General features: G+C 44.1%; 3 protein-coding genes across 4 annotated transcripts in view; 2 read left to right on the forward strand and 1 right to left on the reverse strand.

Annotated features, from left to right (window-relative positions):
- The window catches only part of gpd1l (glycerol-3-phosphate dehydrogenase 1 like), a 14,809-nt gene extending 3,940 nt beyond the window's left edge, over positions 1–10,869 (forward strand). The window contains exons 4-8 of the mRNA XM_036935053.1: positions 7,791–7,929; positions 8,121–8,233; positions 9,249–9,485; positions 10,014–10,120; positions 10,524–10,869. Of these exons, the coding sequence (XP_036790948.1) occupies positions 7,791–7,929; positions 8,121–8,233; positions 9,249–9,485; positions 10,014–10,120; positions 10,524–10,620 (693 nt within the window). The 3' untranslated portion in view covers positions 10,621–10,869. The remainder of the gene's footprint in view (positions 1–7,790; positions 7,930–8,120; positions 8,234–9,248; positions 9,486–10,013; positions 10,121–10,523) is intronic.
- A 4,581-nt stretch (positions 10,870–15,450) lies between these two features.
- kiaa1143 (KIAA1143 ortholog) lies at positions 15,451–17,363 on the reverse strand. Its single transcript, XM_021593425.2, has 3 exons — positions 17,133–17,363; positions 16,620–16,761; positions 15,451–16,411 (listed from the first exon to the last, which is right to left on the reverse strand). Exons 1-3 carry the CDS (start codon positions 17,253–17,255, stop codon positions 16,194–16,196), a joined length of 483 nt encoding a protein of 160 aa, XP_021449100.2. The 5' UTR covers positions 17,256–17,363; the 3' UTR covers positions 15,451–16,193.
- Positions 17,364–17,388: 25 nt separating this feature from the next.
- Positions 17,389–20,175, forward strand: tmem42a (transmembrane protein 42a). Of its 2 annotated transcripts, XR_005034588.1 has the most exons (4): positions 17,389–17,649; positions 17,934–18,080; positions 18,821–19,792; positions 19,981–20,175. XR_005034588.1 is itself a non-coding variant. In XM_021594953.2 (3 exons), exons 1-3 carry the CDS (start codon positions 17,470–17,472, stop codon positions 18,953–18,955), a joined length of 462 nt encoding a protein of 153 aa, XP_021450628.2. In that variant the 5' UTR covers positions 17,389–17,469; the 3' UTR covers positions 18,956–20,175. The 2 variants fall into 2 exon arrangements, 1 of the variants encoding a protein (XP_021450628.2); XM_021594953.2 differs by having other exon boundaries at positions 18,821–20,175.
- Positions 20,176–21,718: the final 1,543 nt, after the last annotated feature.

Consider the following 21,718-nt stretch of genomic DNA (forward strand, 5'->3'; position numbering starts at 1 on the left):
CAGAGCGGGGCCTTGTGTTAAACCTCTGGATTGGGCCAGAGCAGGGCCTTGTGTTAAACCTCTGGATTGGGCCAGAGCAGGGCCTTGTGTTAAACCTCTGGATTGGGCCAGAGCAGGGCCTTGTGTTAAACCTCTGGATTGGGCCAGAGCAGGGCCTTGTGTTAAACCTCTGGATTGGGCCAGAGCGGGGCCTTGTGTTAAACCTCTGGATTGGGCCAGAGCAGGGCCTTGTGTTAAACCTCTGGATTGGGCCAGAGCAGGGCCTTGTGTTAAATCTCTGGATTGGGCCAGAGCAGGGCCTTGTGTTAAACCTCTGGATTGGGCCAGAGCAGGGCCTTGTGTTAAACCTCTGGATTGGGCCAGAGCAGGGCCTTGTGTTAAACCTCTGGATTGGGCCAGAGCGGGGCCTTGTGTTAAACCTCTGGATTGGGCCAGAGCGGGGCCTTGTGTTAAACCTCTGGATTGGGCCAGAGCAGGGCCTTTGTAAAGAGGGATTTGTGTGGTTCAGGAGCCAGGGGATTCTGAGAAGCTTTATTTGAGTGGAGAGGCTTGTAAAACTATTACTACATAATTAACTACAGGCTCATTAGTTTTTTTGGAGAGGACAGTCTTCCCGTTCTCCAAGAATGTAATCAGACGATTATGGTGTTGGGATTAATTTAATAAGCTCTTATTCAGCCTTGTCTCTCTACTATCTATTAATGTATTAATGTCTAGTCTTCAATCCGTTACAACTACTTCTACAGGGTTCTAGTTATTCAGCCTTGTCTCTCTACTATCTATTGATGTATTAATGTCTAGTATTCAATCAGTTACAACTACTTCTACAGGGTTCTAGTTATTCAGCCTTGTCTCTCTACTATCTATTAATTTATTCATGTCTAGTCTTCAATCAGTTACAACTACTTCTACAGGGTTCTAGTTATTCAGGAAGTGTTTGTCCTCTGTGTGTCAGTGTGTGTCTAGAAAACAAGTCCACAGGGCCTTGGCCTGGCCTAGTTTGTTTCTGTCACCAGCTGGTTCTGTCTCTCTCCGGGGCAGCTAAACTCCCACGTCTGGCTTATGATGTTGGAATATTTCAAGAGCGATGTTTTGCGGGGACATGATGTGCTCTCCTCTCGGTACTCCCATCTCTGTCCCAGATTGAGTTAACGTCTGCAGGAGAGAGAAGGCTAATATCAGAGGGAGTAGAGTAGCTTACTCTGGATCTACTGTAGTGTCTGTCTGTCTGTCTGTCTGTGAGAAGCCCTCATATGTGGAGTTGAGACAGCAGTCTGACTGTCTCTGTGTGTCTCTGAATGGATGTTTTTTACTAACAAACACATAACAAACAATAGTAACACCTCTCACTAATCACTAACCACTAGTAACACCTCTCACTAACCACTAACCACTAGTAACACCTCTCACTAATCACTAACCACTAGTAACACCTCTCACTAATCACTAACCACTAGTAACACCTCTCACTAACCACTAACCACTAGTAACACCTCTCACTAACCACTAACCACTAGTAACACCTCTCACTAACCACTAACCACTAGTAACACCTCTCACTAACCACTAACCACTAGTAACACCTCTCACTAACCACTAGTAACACCTCTCACTAACCACTAAACACTAGTAACATCTCTCACTAATCACTAGTAACACTAGTAACACCTCTCACTAACCACTAGTAACACCTCTCACTAACCACTAGTAACACCTCTCACTAACCACTAGTAACACCTCTCACTAATCACTAACCACTAGTAACACCTCTCACTAACCACTAACCACTAGTAACACCTCTCACTAACCACTAACCACTAGTAACACCTCTCACTAACCACTAACCACTAGTGACACCTCTCACTAACCACTAGTAACACCTCTCACTAACCACTAAACACTAGTAACATCTCTCACTAATCACTAGTAACACTAGTAACACCTCTCACTAACCACTAAACACTAGTAACACCTCTCACTAATCACTAACCACTAGTAACACCTCTCACTAACCACTAACTACTAGTAACACCTCTCACTAAACACTAGTAACACCACTCACTAACCACTAAACACTAGTAACACCTCTCACTAACCACTAACTACTAGTAACACCTCTCACTAACCACTAGCCACTAGTAACACCTCTCACTAACCACTAGTAACACCTCTCACTAACCACTAAACACTCGTAACACCTCTCACTAAACACTAACCACTAACCACTAGTAACACCTCGCACTAACCACTAGTAACACCTCTCACTAACCACTAGTAACACCTCTCACTAACCACTAACTACTAACCACTAGTAACACCTCTCACTAACCACTAGTAACACCTCTCACTAACCACTAACTACTAGTAACACCTCTCACTAACCACTAACCACTAGTAACACCTCTCACTAACCACTAGTAACACCTCTCACTAACCACTAGGAACACCTCTCACTAAACACTAACCACTAACCACTAGTAACACCTCTCACTAACCACTAAACACTAGTAACACCTCTCACTAAACACTAACCACTAACCACTAGTAACACCTCTCACTAACCACTAGTAACACCTCTCACTAACCACTAGTAACACCTCTCACTAACCACTAACTACTAGCAACACCTCTCACTAAACACTAACCACTAGTAACACCTCTCACTAAACACTAACCACTAGTAACACCTCTCACTGACCACTAACCACTAGTAACACCTCTCACTAACCAGTAACACCTCTCACTAACCACTAACCACTAGTAACACCTCTCACTAACTACTAAACACTAGTAACACCTCTCACTAACCACTAACTGCTAGTAACACCTCTCACTAACCACTAACCACTAGTAACACCTCTCACTAACCACTAACCACTAGTAACACCTCTCACTAACCACTAAACATTAGTAACACCTCTCACTAACCACTAACCACTAGTAACATCTCTCACTAACCACTAAACACTAGTAACACCTCTCACTAACCACTAAACACTAATAACACCTCTCACTAACCACTAAACACTAGTAACACCTCTCACTAACCACTAACCACTAGTAACACCTCTCACTAACCACTAACCACTAAACACTGGTAACACCTCTCACTAACCACTAGTAACACCTCTCACTAACCACTAACTACTAGTAACACCTCACACTAACCACTAACTACTAGTAACACCTCTCACTAACCACTAACCACTTGTAACACCTCTCACTAACCACTAGTAACACCTCTCACTAACCACTAGTAACACCTCTCACTAACCACTAACTACTAGCAACACCTCTCACTAAACACTAACCACTAGTAACACCTCTCACTAAACACTAACCACTAGTAACACCTCTCACTGACCACTAACCACTAGTAACACCTCTCACTAACCAGTAACCACTAGTAACACCTCTCACTAACCACTAACCACTAGTAACACCTCTCACTAACCACTAAACACTAGTAACACCTCTCACTAACCACTAACCACTAGTAACACCTCTCACTAACCACTAACCACTAGTAACACCTCTCACTAACCACTAACCACTAGTAACACCTCTCACTAACCACTAACTGCTAGTAACACCTCTCACTAACCACTAACCACTAGTAACACCTCTCACTAACCACTAACCACTAGTAACACCTCTCACTAACCACTAAACATTAGTAACACCTCTCACTAACCACTAACCACTAGTAACACCTCTCACTAACCACTAAACACTAGTAACACCTCTCACTAACCACTAAACACTAGTAACACCTCTCACTAACCACTAACCACTAGTAACACCTCTCACTAACCACTAACCACTAAACACTGGTAACACCTCTCACTAACCACTAGTAACACCTCTCACTAACCACTAACCACTAACTACTAGTAACACCTCACACTAACCACTAACTACTAGTAACACCTCTCACTAACCACTAACCACTTGTAACACCTCTCACTAACCACTAACCACTAAACACTGGTAACACCTCTCACTAACCACTAGTAACACCTCTCACTAACCACTAACCACTAATTACTAGTAACACCTCACACTAACCACTAACTACTAGTAACACCTCTCACTAAACACTAGTAACACCTCTCACTAACCACTAACCACTAGTAACACCTCTCACTAACCACTAAACACTAGTAACATCTCTCACTAATCACTAGTAACACTAGCAACACCTCTCACTAACCACTAAACACTAGTAACACCTCTCACTAATCACTAACCACTAGTAACACCTCTCACTAACCACTAACTACTAGTAACACCTCTCACTAAACACTAGTAACACCTCTCACTAACCACTAAACACTAGTAACACCTCTCACTAACCACTAACTACTAGTAACACCTCTCACTAACCACTAACCACTAGTAACACCTCTCACTAACCACTAGTAACACCTCTCACTAACCACTAGTAACACCTCTCACTAAACACTAACCACTAACCACTAGTAACACCTCTCACTAACCACTAAACACTAGTAACACCTCTCACTAAACACTAACCACTAACCACTAGTAACACCTCGCACTAACCACTAGTAACACCTCTCACTAACCACTAGTAACACCTCTCACTAACCACTAACTACTAACCACTAGTAACACCTCTCACTAACCACTAGTAACACCTCTCACTAACCACTAACTACTAGTAACACCTCTCACTAACCACTAACCACTAGTAACAGCTCTCACTAACCACTAGTAACACCTCTCACTAACCACTAGTAACACCTCTCACTAAACACTAACCACTAACCACTAGTAACACCTCGCACTAACCACTAGTAACACCTCTCACTAACCACTAGTAACACCTCTCACTAACCACTAACTACTAACCACTAGTAACACCTCTCACTAACCACTAGTAACACCTCTCACTAACCACTAACTACTAGTAACACCTCTCACTAACCACTAACTACTAGTAACATCTCTCACTAACCACTAAACACTAGTAACACCTCTCACTAACCACTAAACACTAGTAACACCTCTCACTAACCACTAAACACTAGTAACACCTCTCACTAACCACTAACCACTAGTAACACCTCTCACTAACCACTAACCACTAAACACTGGTAACACCTCTCACTAACCACTAGTAACACCTCACACTAACCACTAACTACTAGTAACACCTCTCACTAACCACTAACCACTTGTAACACCTCTCACTAACCACTAACCACTAAACACTGGTAACACCTCTCACTAACCACTAGTAACACCTCTCACTAACCACTAACCACTAACTACTAGTAACACCTCACACTAACCACTAACTACTAGTAACACCTCTCACTAAACACTAACTACTAGTAACACCTCTCACTAAACACTAGTAACACCTCTCACTAACCACTAAACACTAGTAACACCTCTCACTAACTACTAGTAACACCTCTCACTAACCACTAACCACTAGTAACACCTCTCACTAACCACTAGTAACACCTCTCACTAACCACTAGTAACACCTCTCACTAACCACTAGTAACACCTCTCACTAAACACTAACCACTAACCACTAGTAACACCTCTCACTAACCACTAAACACTAGTAACACCTCTCACTAAACACTAACCACTAACCACTAGTAACACCTCTCACTAACCACTAGTAACACCTCTCACTAACCACTAGTAACACCTCTCACTAACCACTAGTAACACCTCTCACTAACCACTAACCACTAGTAACACCTCTCACTAACCACTAACCACTAGTAACACCTCTCACTAACCACTAACTACTAGTAACACCTCTCACTAACCACTAGTAACACCTCTCACTAACCACTAACCACTAGTAACACCTCTCACTAACCACTAACTGCTAGTAACACCTCTCACTAACCACTAACCACTAGTAACACCTCTCACTAACCACTAAACACTAGTAACACCTCTCACTAACCACTAACCACTAATAACACCTCTCACTAACCACTAGTAACACCTCTCACTAACCACTAACCACTAACTACTAGTAACACCTCACACTAACCACTAACTACTAGTAACACCTCTCACTAACCACTAACTACTAGTAACACCTCTCACTAACCACTAACCACTTGTAACACCTCTCACTAACCACTAACCACTAGTAACACCTCTCACTAAACACTAGTAACACCTCTCACTAACCACTAACCACTAGTAACACCTCTCACAAAACACTAAAAACACCTCTCACTAACCACTAACCACTAGTGACACCTCTCACTAACCACTAACCACTAGTAACACCTCTCACTAACCACTAACCACTAGTAACAACTCTCACTAAACACTAGTAACACCTCTCACTAAACACTAAACACTAGTAACACCTCTCACTAACCACTAGTAACACCTCTCACTAACCACTAAACACTAGTAACACCTCTCACTAAACACTAACCACTAGTAACACCTCTCACTAACCACTAACCACTAGTAACACCCCTCACTAAACAATAGTAACACCTCTCACTAACCACTAGTAACACCTCTCACTAACCACTAAACACTAGTAACACCTCTCACTAACCACTAACCACTAGTAACACCCCTCACTAAACACTAGTAACACCTCTCACTAACCACTAGTAACACCTCTCACTAACCACTAACCACTAGTAACACCCCTCACTAAACACTAGTAACACCTCTCACTAACCACTAGTAACACCTCTCACTAACCACTAAACACTAGTAACACCTCTCACTAACCACTAACCACTAGTAACACCCCTCACTAACCACTAGTAACACCTCTCACTAAACACTAACCACTAGTAACACCCCTCACTAACCACTAGTAACACCTCTCACTAACCACTAACAACACCTCTCACTAAACACTAGTAACACCTCTCACTAACCACTAACCACTAACACCTCTCACTAACCACTAAACACTAGTAACACCTCTCACTAACCACTAACCACTAGTAACACCCCTCACTAACCACTAGTAACACCTCTCACTAACCACTAGTAACACCTCTCACTAACCACTAACCACTAGTAACACCTCTCACTAACCACTAAACACTAGTAACACCTCTCACTAACCACTAACCACTAGTAACACCCCTCACTAACCACTAGTAACACCTCTCACTAACCACTAACCACTAGTAACACCTCTCACTAACCACTAGTAACACCTCTCACTAACCACTAACCACTAGTAACACCTCTCACTAACCACTAACCACTAGTAACACCCCTCACTAAACACTAGTAACACCCCTCACTAAACACTAGTAACACCTCTCACTAACCACTAGTAACACCTCTCACTAACCACTAGTAACACCTCTCACTAACCACTAGTAACACCTCTCACTAACCACTAGTAACACCTCTCACTAACCACTAGTAACACCTCTCACTAACCACTAGTAACACCTCTCACTAACCACTAAACACTAATTACACCTCTCACTAACCACTAACTACTAGTAACACCTCTCACTAAACACTAATAACACCTCTCACTAGCCACTACACACTAGTAACACCTCTCACTAAACACTAGTAACATGTCTCGCTAACCACTAACCACTAAACACTAGTGACACCTCTCTCCACCTCTCACCTCTCTCTCCACGGAACTAGCTGCCTCCTCACTCCTCTCTGTCAATGTCGTCTTTCAGGTTGTCTCTCTTCCTTTGATCTGTTCTCTCACGTTGCCCTGTAAAACAAATGGAACGAGAAACACTATTGAACCATGTAGCTGTCTCTTGTCCCCACAGGGAATAGACGAGGGTCCGGAGGGCCTGAAGCTCATCTCGGACATAATCAGGGAGAAGATGGCTATAGACGTCAGTGTTCTGATGGGAGCTAACATCGCCAACGAGGTGGCAGCAGAGAAGTTCTGTGAGACCACCATCGGTAAGAAAACCCCCAGCATCATTTATCAACATAATTGCCAAGACATTTCTATACAGGAATGTAAAACAAAGCTGTGATGTTATTTGATAACTATGTGGAATGAGATAGATAGTAATTACGACAAAGCTTTGACAGAGATGGAGCGATAGGCTGGCTATGTGTTGGGATGTAAAAACGTGTTTCCTTACCAGGCAGTAAGATCATGGAGAACGGCCTGCTCTTCAAGGAGCTCCTGCAGACTCCTAACTTCAGGATCACAGTGGTGGATGATGCAGACACTGTAGAGCTCTGTGGAGCCCTCAAGGTAACTCTAATCCACTGTAGAGCCCTGAAGGTAACTCTAATACACTGTAGAGCTCTGTGGAGCCCTGAAGGTAACTCTAATACACTGTAGAGCCCTGAAGGTAACTCTAATACACTGTAGAGCTCTGTGGAGCCCTGTAGGTAACTCTAATACACTGTAGAGCCCTGTAGGTAACTCTAATACACTGTAGAGCTCTGTAGAGCCCTGTAGGTAACTCTAATACACTGTAGAGCTCTGTAGAGCCCTGTAGGTAACTCTAATACACTGTAGAGCTCTGTGGGGCCCTGTAGGTAACTCTAATACACTGTAGAGCTCTGTGGAGCCCTGAAGGTAACTCTAATACACTCTAGAGCTCTGTGGAGCCCTGAAGGTAACTCTAATGCACTGTAGAGCTCTGTGGAGCCCTGTAGGTAACTCTAATACACTGTAGAGCTCTGTGGAGCCCTGAAGGTAACTCTAATACACTCTAGAGCTCTGTGGAGCCCTGTAGGTAACTCTAATGCACTGTAGAGCTCTGTGGAACACTGAAGGTAACTCTAATACACTGTAGAGCTCTGTGGAACACTGAAGGTAACTCTAATACACTGTAGAGCCCTGTAGGTAACTCTAATACACTGTAGAGCTCTGTAGGTAACTCTAATACACTGTAGAGCTCTGTGGAACACTGAAGATAACTATTAAGTACCCGGCCCAGTGTGTGTATGTGCATGGTAATATGGATACTTCCATTGTAACATGGTAATATGGATACTTCCATTGTAACATGGTAATATGGGTACTTCCATTGTAACATGGTAATATGGATACTTCCATTGTAACATGGTAATATGGATACTTCCATTGTAACATGGTAATATGGATACTTCCATTGTAACATGGTAATATGGATACTTCCATTGTAACATGGTAATATGGATACTTCCATTGTAACATGGTAATATGGATACTTCCATTGTAAAATGGTAATGTCGTGGTAATAACCTGTTGCCTGTATGTTTCCTTCTCTCTTCCTCAGAACATCGTAGCGGTAGGAGCAGGGTTCTGTGATGGGCTGAGGTGTGGGGACAACACCAAGGCAGCGGTAATCAGACTAGGACTGATGGAGATGATAGCCTTCGCTAAGCTCTTCAGTAAAGATGGCGTCGTCTCCTCTGCAACCTTCCTGGAGAGCTGCGGCGTGGCTGACCTCATCACGACCTGCTATGGAGGACGCAACCGACGCGTGGCCGAGGCCTTCGCCAAGACAGGAAAGGTAAGGACCACCCCATGACAACATTACACCACCCCGTGGCAACATTACACCACCCCGTGGCAACGTTACACCACCCCATGACAACGTTACACCACCCCATGGCAACATTACACCACCCCATGACAACGTTACACCACCCCATGACAACGTTACACCACCCCATGGCAACATTACACCACCCCATGGCAACGTTACACCACCCCATGGCAACATTACACCACCCATGTCAACATTACACCACCCATGTCAACATTACACCACCCCATGACAACATTACACCACCCCATGACAACGTTACACCACCCCATGACAACGTTACACTACCCCATGTCAACATTACACCACCCCATGTCAACATTACACCACTCCATGGCAACGTTAACCACCCCATGACAAAGTTACACCACCCCATAACAACATTACACCACCCCATGACAACGTTTCACCACCCCATGGCAACGTAAACAGTATAGGCCTAACTCCTACACAGATACATGGTAATATGTCCTGTATTTGCCTCCCTGCTAGACTATTGAGGTCCTGGAGCAGGAGATGTTGAATGGGCAGAAGCTCCAGGGTCCTGCTACCTCAGCTGAAGTCTACCACATCCTCAAACAGAAGGGACTGGTGGATAAGTGAGTCTCTCTGTCTCTCTCTCTCTCTCTGTCTCTCTGTCTCTCTCTCTTTCTCTCTCTGTCTCTCTGTCTCTCTCTCTTTCTCTCTCTCTCTCTCTCTCTCTCTGTCTCTCTCTCTTTCTCTCTCTGTCTCTCTCTCTCTCTCTCTCTGTCTCTCTCTTTCTCTGTCTCTTTCTCTCTCTCTCTCTTTCTCTCTCTCTCTGTCTCTCTCTCTCTCTCTTTCTCTCTCTCTCTCTCTCTCTGATCGATACAGATACAGTACCTCGCCAAATGTAGTTTGTCAGCCATTCCACCTGTATTACCCTGTGGTCCCGGCCATGAGCCCAGACTTGATCTAATGATGAGAGAGGTGGTTGTATGTTTCTATTTTAACTCTTGTGTCATTCGGTTGTGTCTTTCCCAGGTTCCCTCTGTTTGTGGCAGTGTATCAGATCTGTTTCGAGGGCAAGCCGGTACAGGAAATGATCTCCTGTCTACAGAGTCACCCAGAGCATCTGTGAGTGCAGCTAGCTAGGTATGCTAGGCTAACCTCAGATAGCAGAGCTAGCTCCATCTCTCCTCTCCAGCTGCTCTCCTCTGACCTCTATCTATAGAGAAGCTGTTCTTTCAAACAAGGGCCAGGCCAGGCCAACCCTCCCTTCTTCTCTCCTTTCACCTCCCTCCTTCCTTCCCTCCCCACCCTTCCCTCCCTCCTTTCCCACCCCTTCCCTACCCTCCCCACCCTACCTTCCCTCTCCCTCCCTCCCTCCCTCCCCTTCCCTCGCTCCCCACCCCTTCCCTCCCCCTCCCTCCCTCCCTCCCTCCCCACCCCTTCCCTCCCTCCCACCCTACCTTCCCTTGCTCCCCACCCCTTCCCTCCCCCCTCCCCTTCCCTCCCTCCCTTCCCTCCCCCCTCCCCACCCCTTCCCTCCCTCGCTCCCCACCCCTCCCCACCCTACCTTCCCTCCCCATCCTACCTTCTCTCCCTCCCCACCCTACCTTCCCTCCCCCCTCCCCTTCCCTCCCACCCTACCTCCCCCCTCCCTCCCTCCCCACCCCTTCCCTCCCTCGCTCCCCACCCCTCCCCACCCTACCTTCCCTCCCCACCCTACCTTCTCTCCCTCCCCACCCTACCCTTCAAGGTTCAGGGACCAAAAGTTACAGAGTAGATGCTATTTACAATATTGTTGTGTTAAAGAGATGAGCCACGGGTGCTGCTAAGTGTCTGGTGAATCAGTACCTCACATTGACATACAATATCTACGGGTGGATGTCAGTTTCCTTCAGTGCTATTGAACCTGAATGACCTCCGATGCCACTAGCCAGCCATTAGGGCTCAAAAGTGGCTCTATGGACACCATTCAGCATTGGTCTCAAATGCACTTTTTATGATTTCTTTATTTAATCATGCTGACAAAACCAGACATTGCCCTTTCAATTAGGGGGGGGGGGGGAGGGGGGTTGTTAGAACATAATTAACTTTGTGAGAAGTAATTCGTTTCAGTGGCACATTTCAAAATCGTTAATTAGAGTAGAATGGAATTACTCCATTTTTCCCCAGAGGGAACTTCTGTCATTTTATACTGTTTGACTGCCATTCACATCATTTTAATGACATTACTTTACAGTCAATCCCAATGGAGTCATACATTGTTTTTTACAAAGGGAACAAGTGCATTCTGGGAAAAAAAATCAAACGCAGTCCTTTACCTCACTAATGTAAATCCCCAATCATTATCAGTGGTAATTTTAGCATGTAAATCTTGGAGGGGCAAAAATATTTATATTTTTTGAGATGCATGCCAGCAAACCCACAACACAACACTAAACAATACATTAACTGCACTATAACGGTGACAAATGTTGTCCACAAACTGTTGGGACAGCTTTATGTAGGCCCTAACAGCAGAGTCCCAACAGCAGCCCCCACATCTTACCACTGCTACACCTGGCTATCAGTGGAGTCCCAACAGCAGTCCCCACATCTTACCACTGCTACACCTGGCTATCAGCGGAGTCCTAACAGCAGAGTCCCAACAGCAGAGCCCCCACAACTTACCACTGCTACACCTGGCTATCTGTGGAGTTCCAACAGCAGAGTCCCAACAGCAGAGCCACCACATCTTACCACGGCTACACCTGGCTATCAGCGGAGTCCTAACAACAGAGTCCCCACATCTTACCACTGCTACACCTGGCTATCAGTGGAGTCCCAACAGCAGTCCCCAACATCTTACCACTGCTACACCTGGCTATCAGCAGAGTCCTAACAGCAGAGTCCCAACAGCAGTCCCCACATCTTACCACTGCTACACCTGGCTATCAGCGGAGTCCTAACAGCAGAGTCCCAACAGCAGAGTCCCCACATCTTACCACTGCTACACCTGGCTATCAGTGGAGTCCCAACAGCAGAGTCCCAACATCTTACCACTGCTACACCTGGCTATCAGTGGAGTCCCAACAGCAGAGTCCCCACATCTTACCACTGCTACACCTGGCTATCAGTGGAGTCCCAACAGCAGAGTCCCCACATCTTACCACTGCTACACCTGGCTATCAGTGGAGTCCCAACAGCAGAGTCCCAACATCTTACCACTGCTACACCTGGCTATCAGTGGAGCCTTGTCTGGCAGCTAAACAGTTCATTCAGACTCATTTACTGCTGATACGGCTGACTTGCTTAAACTAATGTGGTTTCTACTGACAAGTGAGATGTACAAACTCTGGCATAAGGGGACGACAAGCGGATAAGAGGCCATCCGTCATTTCGTTTAAGACAATGAGCGAGCTAGGATGGACGGACGTTAGTCAATAATAACTATTTGCAATTTCCAACTTGCTGTGTAATGTTTATGTCCAATGGCCGATGAGCACCGATACGTTTTATCTATAATTTCTCTTAATTATTTATCTTCATATGAAAAGGATTAAAAAGAATTTGCCAGTAAATTGTCGACTTGATTCATGATGATGACTGCTAGGTTGCTAGCTAAGATTGTGAAAGTATGATGTTGACATGATCAGTCCAATCAAAGTTGCTTTAGATATAACGTGATTTGACGTAATTATTTCTGTAAGCCAATGACCTTGTAGTCCTTCTTGGATGGACACTTCTAATGTAACTCTATGGCAGCACCCAAGGGGATTGAATTGTCAAGCTCTACCCTTAGATTTGGCTGTGACTTAGTGTCCTCATGAGTGGCGGCCCCACCACCACATAAAGCACTGAGCTGGGCTGAAACACAGGCACTTTGGACCTGCCTTACTCAAGAAAGCTAAAAAAAAAAAAAAACAAGTTTGTATGCGGCTTTATTAACTCAACTGTTTGTTCGTTTTTTATTTATTTATTTACATTGTTTGCAAACTGATATGCGACACGTATTAATGCCAAAATAACATGCACAACAGGCAGCCCCCACCATGTTTTGTTTTGCTAGAACAGTGGGGCCTGAATGAAAGGTCATTATCCACTCTTAAAAGAAAAGGTATCTGGAAGAACCTCTTTTGGTTTGCCAAACCAGTGGAACGTTTACATTTGAAAAGGGTCGTTGAGAAACCCCCTCTGAAAAGGGTCGTCGAGGAAACCCCCTCTGAAAAGTGTCGTCGAGGAAACCCCCTCTGAAAAGGGTCGTCGAGGAAACCCCCTCTGAAAAGGGTCGTCGAGGAAACCCCCTCTGAAAAGGGTCGTCGAGGAAACCCCCTCTGAAAAGGGTCGTCGAGAAACCCCCTCTGAAAAGGGTCGTCGAGGAAGCCCCCTCTGAAAAGGGTCGTCGAGGAAACCCCCTCTGAAAAGGGTCGTCGAGGAAACCCCCTCTGAAAAGGGTCGTCGAGGAACTCCTGGGTAAAGTTTCAAACCGGATCCTTTTTGTGATGGTAGAAGAGTTCTTTTTTTTTTATACCCTTTTTAATTATATATTGTAAAGGTGGCAGCCTATCAGATTGAAGGCGTGGCTTATTGGAGGCGTGGCTTTCAGATAGTTATTTTTGGTCACCCGTTTAGCGTAAATGTCATTTCTTGTTCATGTTAAGTTTGTACACTGCAATTTAAAATGTTCCTTGAATATTTACGCATATTACATATTCTAATATAATAATATTAACATGGTTGATTACATGCGGAAACTATTCCAACTTTGGGAAATGCATAGCTTCTTGAGGAACTCCAGGGTTCCTCGAGTCACCACTAATTCTAAGAGTGTAGTGATTGACAGATACCATTTGTGAATGGCAAGAGTCTAAAACAATAGTGTATGTATAGTACCCGTACCCTACTGCATTCAGACGGGTATGTAGGCATTTCAATGTGTTTTTTTTTTATATTGTTTTATACCATTATTAAAAAAGGGTTTCATTTGTTTCCCTATAATCATCTAATGTGGTTTACTAACGTCAGGTTTTGTGGGTCGATTTATGATCAAGATGCCTTCACGAGTTCTACCGCCGGGGATTTAGTCTCGAGTGCCAGTCTGTTTATGGCGTCATACCAAATCATTGTCATGGCAATGACAGCAACGGGAGTTGGCAAGAGCAACCAACAAACCAGGTTGCCCGGTTACCAGGTTGCCAGGGGACTAGGCCTATTTGGATTTGAATGCATGTTCCACTACATTAGAAGTGGATTTACATACAGACTGTAGTCAGTCTACTTATGAATGATCAGCATTCAGTAGATGATTAGACAGACCAACACGTTACAGCCAAAGGTTATGGGGTGTGGCGTACGAAGGTTTCTTGATATTTAATTTTGCATTTTATTGTTTGGCTTGTGATTGTAACCTCCAAGCCATCCTTCTTATCAGTTTAACTACCAAGGTAATTAAAATCAGTCCTCTGTGATTTATCAACCTGGTAACTAAATCAGTCCTCTGTGATGTATCATCCTGGTAACTAAATCAGTCCTCTGGGATTTAACATCCTGGTAACTAAATCAGTCCTCTGTGATTTATCATCCTGGTAACTAAATCAGTCCTCTGGGATTTATCATCCTGGTAACTAAATCAGTCCTCTGGGATTTAACATCCTGGTAACTAAATCAGTCCTCTGTGATTTATCATCCTGGTAACTAAATCAGTCCTCTGGGATTTATCATCCTGGTAACTAAATCAGTCCTCTGTGATTTATCATCCTGGTAACTAAATCAGTCCTCTGGGATTTGAAGGGCCACATGTTTAAAATGTAAAAGTAACACTATTTTCTATGGGCATAAAAATGTATATCTCTTTGTTTTTCACTGACCTTTCTCTGCATATTGTGAAAACCGGAAAGGTATTTGCTAATGAGAGACATTTTTGCAAAATGACCTACTTTACAGACCTGCTTTCTACAGAACATACTATACATGATGTATTATGCTATCGTAAGGCCTTGATGTATTTTAATAGTTACATTTCAAACTTATTCAACTAAACATCATCATAACAAAAAAACACACAATACAATCACAGAAAAATCCAACACCTCGGCATCAAACCAACGCAGTGGTTTAACTAAAGACATCTTTTGCTGCTCCGTTGTCGAAGCTAAAACATATTTGTACATCCAATGAATTATTGACTGTAGAAAAGTATCACATCACAACGCTCCAGACTATATATATTTTTTTTTAAACCAAAAGCCACCAGCTCATTGCTTCCCCCATTTAGTAGCTGTTGTCACCTTGATAAAATCTTCGATCCAGACTGTGTGTTGGCTGTATGAAAAAGTGCAGAGGATCCACTGAAGGACGGATGACTACAGTTGTAATGGATGGATAATAGGCCCACGGTGAGTCACTATACAACATTTCAAACAGCAGAGACATGTCTTATAGTCGACAAAGAATAACAGCATGCATCTTATGTAATCTAAAAGATCTTTGATCGTGAATGAGATTGAAGGGGTTTGTTTCACATACATGTCCAGATTCCACCTCCAAAAAAGAGGGGATGACCCGTAATGTCTAAGGATCTTAGTCTAGTGGGACAAACTACGATGTGGAGCTATTCTATGTTGGTTTTTTTTGCCCATAGTAAAAACCAACAACCGCAGTAGATCAGTTCCATCATCCATGAGCGGTTGATTGCTCTAGTCTGATATCCCTGCGGTGAATTCACTTCTAGTCCTCATCCTCATCCTCTCCGAAAGAGAGAAGACTCTTGTTCTTCACCTTCTTTTCAGACTTCTCCTTTTTCTCTTCATCTCCTCCTTCACTCTTTCCTTCACTCTTCTTCTTCTTGTTGTTGTTAGAGCTGGCGGTGATGCCCTGGAACTTGTCGGAGGAGCGCTTCGTGGGCTTCTTGAACAGGATCTTTCCGTCCGCAGGAGGCTTGTCTTCTGTAGGCAGCAAGGAGAAGAGGCAGATGAAGTACACACACACACACTACAGACCCTGTATACACACAGTACAGACCCTGTAGACACAGTACAGACCCTGTATACACACAGAGACACCCAGCACACAGAGACACACACGCCAATTAACATCACGTTTATTTGATAGTTTAGGCTATTATATATTATTTATACAATTAATTGTTCTTACCTTTATCTGTACCATCCTTTACCTCTTTTATCTGTAACACTTCTTCAGCGCTCAAATCTCCCTTTTTGAGAATGACAACTTGAGGCAGCTCATCTTCACGATCACTGCCACTGTCATCCTCCAAGGCTGGTATCTCTAAACGCTGCGGGAACAGTGACCAGGTTGAATATCACCATATTGACATCATACCAGCAGCCCTTTCCATGTTAAAAAGGTACACATATCTGCAAAAAAAATTTAATAAATAGCCCTTCGTGTCAATGAAATATCTATAGTGGTCAAGGAATTGAATTATGCGAGAGAAAACCCCAATAATTTGGAGGGCGGTCAACTCTCCAATGTAGAGCTAGCTAATAACGTTACTTGACTAGCTGAATCAAAGTGCTACCGACTCTAACTAAAACCTACATATAGAGTAGCTCTCCAGCGGGCTTGCCATACAGTCACATATATACTGTAGCTCTACATCCCACCTAACGTTAGGCTAGCTAACCTAGCACATGAGCGAAATACCTTGGTATGAATGGTGGGTCCTTCCTTAAAGCCAACATCGTTCTTGAATTTCTTTAAAAATGACGGTTCTGCTGGTTTCACCCACGATACGTTCGCTTTCGGACCCTTATTCGTCTTAGCCATTTTGAGAGTTAGAACAAATTAAGGAAACGAAGATAATTTCAGGTTGTGTTTAGCCCGTCGTGTTTATCGTCACATTGAATCGTCATCACCCTGCGCCCGCTGAAGGTCATATGATCCCAGAGGTGAGTCTGATTGGTTGAACCGAGTGAAGCATTTTAGACAAGGAAGTAGTCAAATATGTGACAGGACAGTCTAGTTTAGATGCTAAATAAACATGATTTCAGGTGCGTTTTATGCATTATTAGCGGGCTTTCTTGGAGCCGTCGCCTCCTCGTCAGCCAAGCTATCTCTGGGTTCAGACTACCTCAAAGGGATGTGTGAAACAGGGCTGAAAACCTGGTCTCAGGATGGAAACTACAGGATTATTCCGGAGGAAACATCACCCTGCGAATGGGTGAGAGTGTATCTATATGAATGTATCATTTTCGAAGTGTGTGTGTGTGTCAGAGGGAGACTGAGAGAAAGAATGTGTGTGTGTGAGAGAGATACCATTCTACCAGAGACCACTAACAAGTCCTATTGTATTCCAGCTCCACATCCCTCTGCGGTTGCTGTGTGGAGGACTGCTGTTCTCCTGTAATGCTGTGATGTGGTGTTGTTTCAGCTCCACATCCCTCTGCGGTTGCTGTGTGGAGGACTGCTGTTCACCTGTAATGCTGTGATGTGGTGTTGTTTCAGCTCCACATCCCTCTGCGGTTGCTGTGTGGAGGACTGCTGTTCACCAGTAATGCTGTGATGTGGACTTTCTTCTCCAAGGCTCTGAGACACTCCTCCTCCTCAGCCCGGGCCACGGTCACCACCACCGCATCCAACTTTGTATCTTCTGTGAGTAGAGCAACTGGTTGATATCCATCACGGCATGTTTTCATAAAATGTCTGAGTAGGAGTGTTGACCATAGGATCAATTTCACCTTTTAGATCATAATGGTTAAGTCGGGAGGACCTGATCCTAGATCGGCACTCCTCCTCCTGAGATGCTTTAGGAACACGACCCCAGATCTTAGCACTCCTCCTGAGATGCTTTAGGAACACGACCCCCTCCTCCTGAGATGCTTTAGGAACACGACCCCAGATCTCCTCCTCCTGAGATGCTTTAGGAACACGACCCCAGATCTCAGCACTCCTTCTCCTGAGACGCTTTAGGAACACGACCCCAGATCTCAGCACTCCTCCTCCTGAGATGCTTTAGAAACACGACCCCAGATCTCAACACTCCTCCTGAGATGCTTCAGGAACACGACCCCAGATCTCAGCACTCCTCCTCCTGAGACGCTTTAGGAACACGACCCCAGATCTCAGCACTCCTCCTCCTGAGATGCTTTAGGAACACAACCCCAGATCTCAGCACTCCTCCTGAGATGCTTCAGGAACACAACCCCAGATCTCAGCTATCCAATTTATATGAACACAGTACAGTAGGCCTTTGGCACTATAGAACATTGACCACAAGACCATAGCGGAACAACATTATTGGAGCAATGACATCTGTGAATCACTGTATGGACACAGGTATTATAGGCTATTTATGTTGCCAATCCCACTTACATAGTCTGTACTGTCTTTAGGCATTCCTTGGGAAGCTGATCTTTGGCGAGACCCACGCAGCACTGTGGTGGGTGGGCATCTCTCTAACGCTGTCAGGTTTACTGGTGCTGCACGGATCAACTTCTCAACCAGCAGAGGCCAAGAAGGAAGAGTGAAGGACTGTCCACATGTGGAATAAGAAGTGTAATAACAATACCACTGTATCAATCGCCCCACTGGACCGCCTCGGCGTTCCACAAACGTTTTCTGGCTCAAATAATCTGGATTTCACGAGAACCGTGTTCCATTACCACAAAGGGCTTTGATGTGACTGTACATGGATTCTAACATGTTACATCTGACTGTACATGGATTCTAACATGTTACATCTGACTGTACATGGATTCTAACATGATATATCTGACTACATGGATTCTAACATGTTACATCTGACTGTACATGGATTCTAACATGTTACATGGATTCTAACATGTTACACCTGACTGTACATGGATGCTAACATGTTACATCTGACTGTACATGGATTCTAACATGTTACACCTGACTGTACGTGGATGCTAACATGTTACATGGATTCTAACATGTTACATCTGACTGTACATGGATTCTAACATGTTACATGGATTCTAACATGTTACATCTGACCGTACATGGATTCTAACATGTTACACCTGACTGTACATGGATTCTAACATGTTACACCTGACTGTACATGGATTCTAACATGTTACATCTGACTGTACATGGATTCTAACATGTTACATCTGACTACATGGATTCTAACATGTTACATCTGACTGTACATGGATTCTAACATGTTACATCTGACTACATGGATTCTAACATGTTACATCTGACTGTACATGGATTCTAACATGTTACATCTGACTACATGGATTCTAATGTTACATCTGACTGTACATGGATTCTAACATGTTACATCTGACATGTTTCTCCTCTGTCTTACCGTCTCTGGGTATGATATGACCAAGGTCTGTTTCTCCTCTGTCTTACCGTCTCTGGGTATGATATGACCAAGGTCTGTTTCTCCTCTGTCTTACTGTCTCTGGGTATGATATGACCAAGGTCTGTTTCTCCTCTGTCTTACCGTCTCTGGGTATGATATGACCAAGGTCTGTTTCTCCTCTGTCTTACCGTCTCTGGGTATGATATGACCAAGGTCTGCACTCCATACACAAACATGATCAGGCTTTTCTACACTACACATTATTATGCAAACAAATACTTTCTTTAATAGTACCGTTGATATGTATATTTTATTAACAATATTGTAATGACCTGTAAGACTAAATGGGTATCAATTTATTGAAATTAAGAGTTTTGTAAATAAACCTTTACATGAAATATCTTGTCACTTAATCTCTGACATGTTCTTTATTCTGTAGTCAAACTAACATCAGAACCAATCAATACATGGATAAAGGAAGAGATCATTGACAAATTCCCTTTAATTCAAAGGTTAAAGTAAACAACAGTGGTCCCATGATATGGAGCATTGGTTTGACTGTAGAAGTACCCATCATAGTATTGCCATCTGTACAAAAGGATAAAGTACAGTACAACCATTCACCTAACCCCCCACTATTATCACCTAACCCCCCCACTACTACTATCACCTAAACCCCCCACTACCACTATCACCTTACCCCCCCCCCCCCCCCCCCCCCACTACTACTATCACCTAACCCCCCCACTACCACTATCACCTTACCCCCCCCCCCCCACTACTACTATCACCTAACCCCCCCACTACCACCTTACCCTTACCCCCCCCCCCCCCACTACTACTATCACCTAACCCCCCCACTACCACTATCACCTTACCCCCCCCCCCCCCCCCAACTAACCCTCATTCAATAAAATAGTGTTCTCTACATTTTCCAGATGAAGACATTGATAATTAATTAATGCATTGTATGTTATTGAACATTAATAATCACATGTTTAGAAAAGGCCCTTTAATTAACACTTGTAAAAGGTCATGTAATTCTCTGACATGATAATACAGATAGAAAACATTTAAAAACTGTTACCACCTCATTTGCATACCATGCAGAACAAGGCCAGTAACTGTTACCACCTCATTTGCATACCATGCAGAACAAGGCCAGTAACTGTTACCACCTCATTTGCATACCATGCAGAACAAGGCCAGTAACTGTTACCACCTCATTTGCATACCATGCAGAACAAGGCCAGTAACTGTTACCACCTCATTTGCATACCATGCAGAACAAGGCCAGTAACTGCTACCACCTCATTTGCATACCATGCAGAACAAGGCCAGTAACTGTTACCACCTCATTTGCATACCATGCAGAACAAGGCCAGTAACTGCTACCACCTCATTTGCATACCATGCAGAACAAGGCCAGTAACTGTTACCACCTCATTTGCATACCATGCAGAACAAGGCCAGTAACTGTTACCACCTCATTTGCATACCATGCAGAACAAGGCCAGTAACTGTTACCACCTCATTTGCATACCATGCAGAACAAGGCCAGTAACTGTTACCACCTCATTTGCATACCATGCAGAACAAGGCCAGTAACTGTTACCACCTCATTTGCATACCATGCAGAACAAGGCCAGTAACTGCTACCACCTCATTTGCATACCATGCAGAACAAGGCCAGTAACTGCTACCACCTCATTTGCATACCATGCAGAACAAGGCCAGTAACTGTTACCACCTAATTTGCATATCATGCAGAACAAGGCCAGTAGAACAAGGCCAGTAACTGCTACCTAATTTGCATACCATGCAGAACAAGGCCAGTAACTGTCAATTCTCAACTTGACAGTTTATAAAGGCACTCAGTGAAGTAAGATTAAAGACAACGGACTGTCTAGATTCTGCATAGTCCACAGGTCATTTTCTAGAGGTCTTCCCG

This window comes from Oncorhynchus mykiss, chromosome 2 (genome assembly GCF_013265735.2).
Source record: "Oncorhynchus mykiss isolate Arlee chromosome 2, USDA_OmykA_1.1, whole genome shotgun sequence".
NCBI classification, from domain to species: domain Eukaryota; kingdom Metazoa; phylum Chordata; class Actinopteri; order Salmoniformes; family Salmonidae; genus Oncorhynchus; species Oncorhynchus mykiss.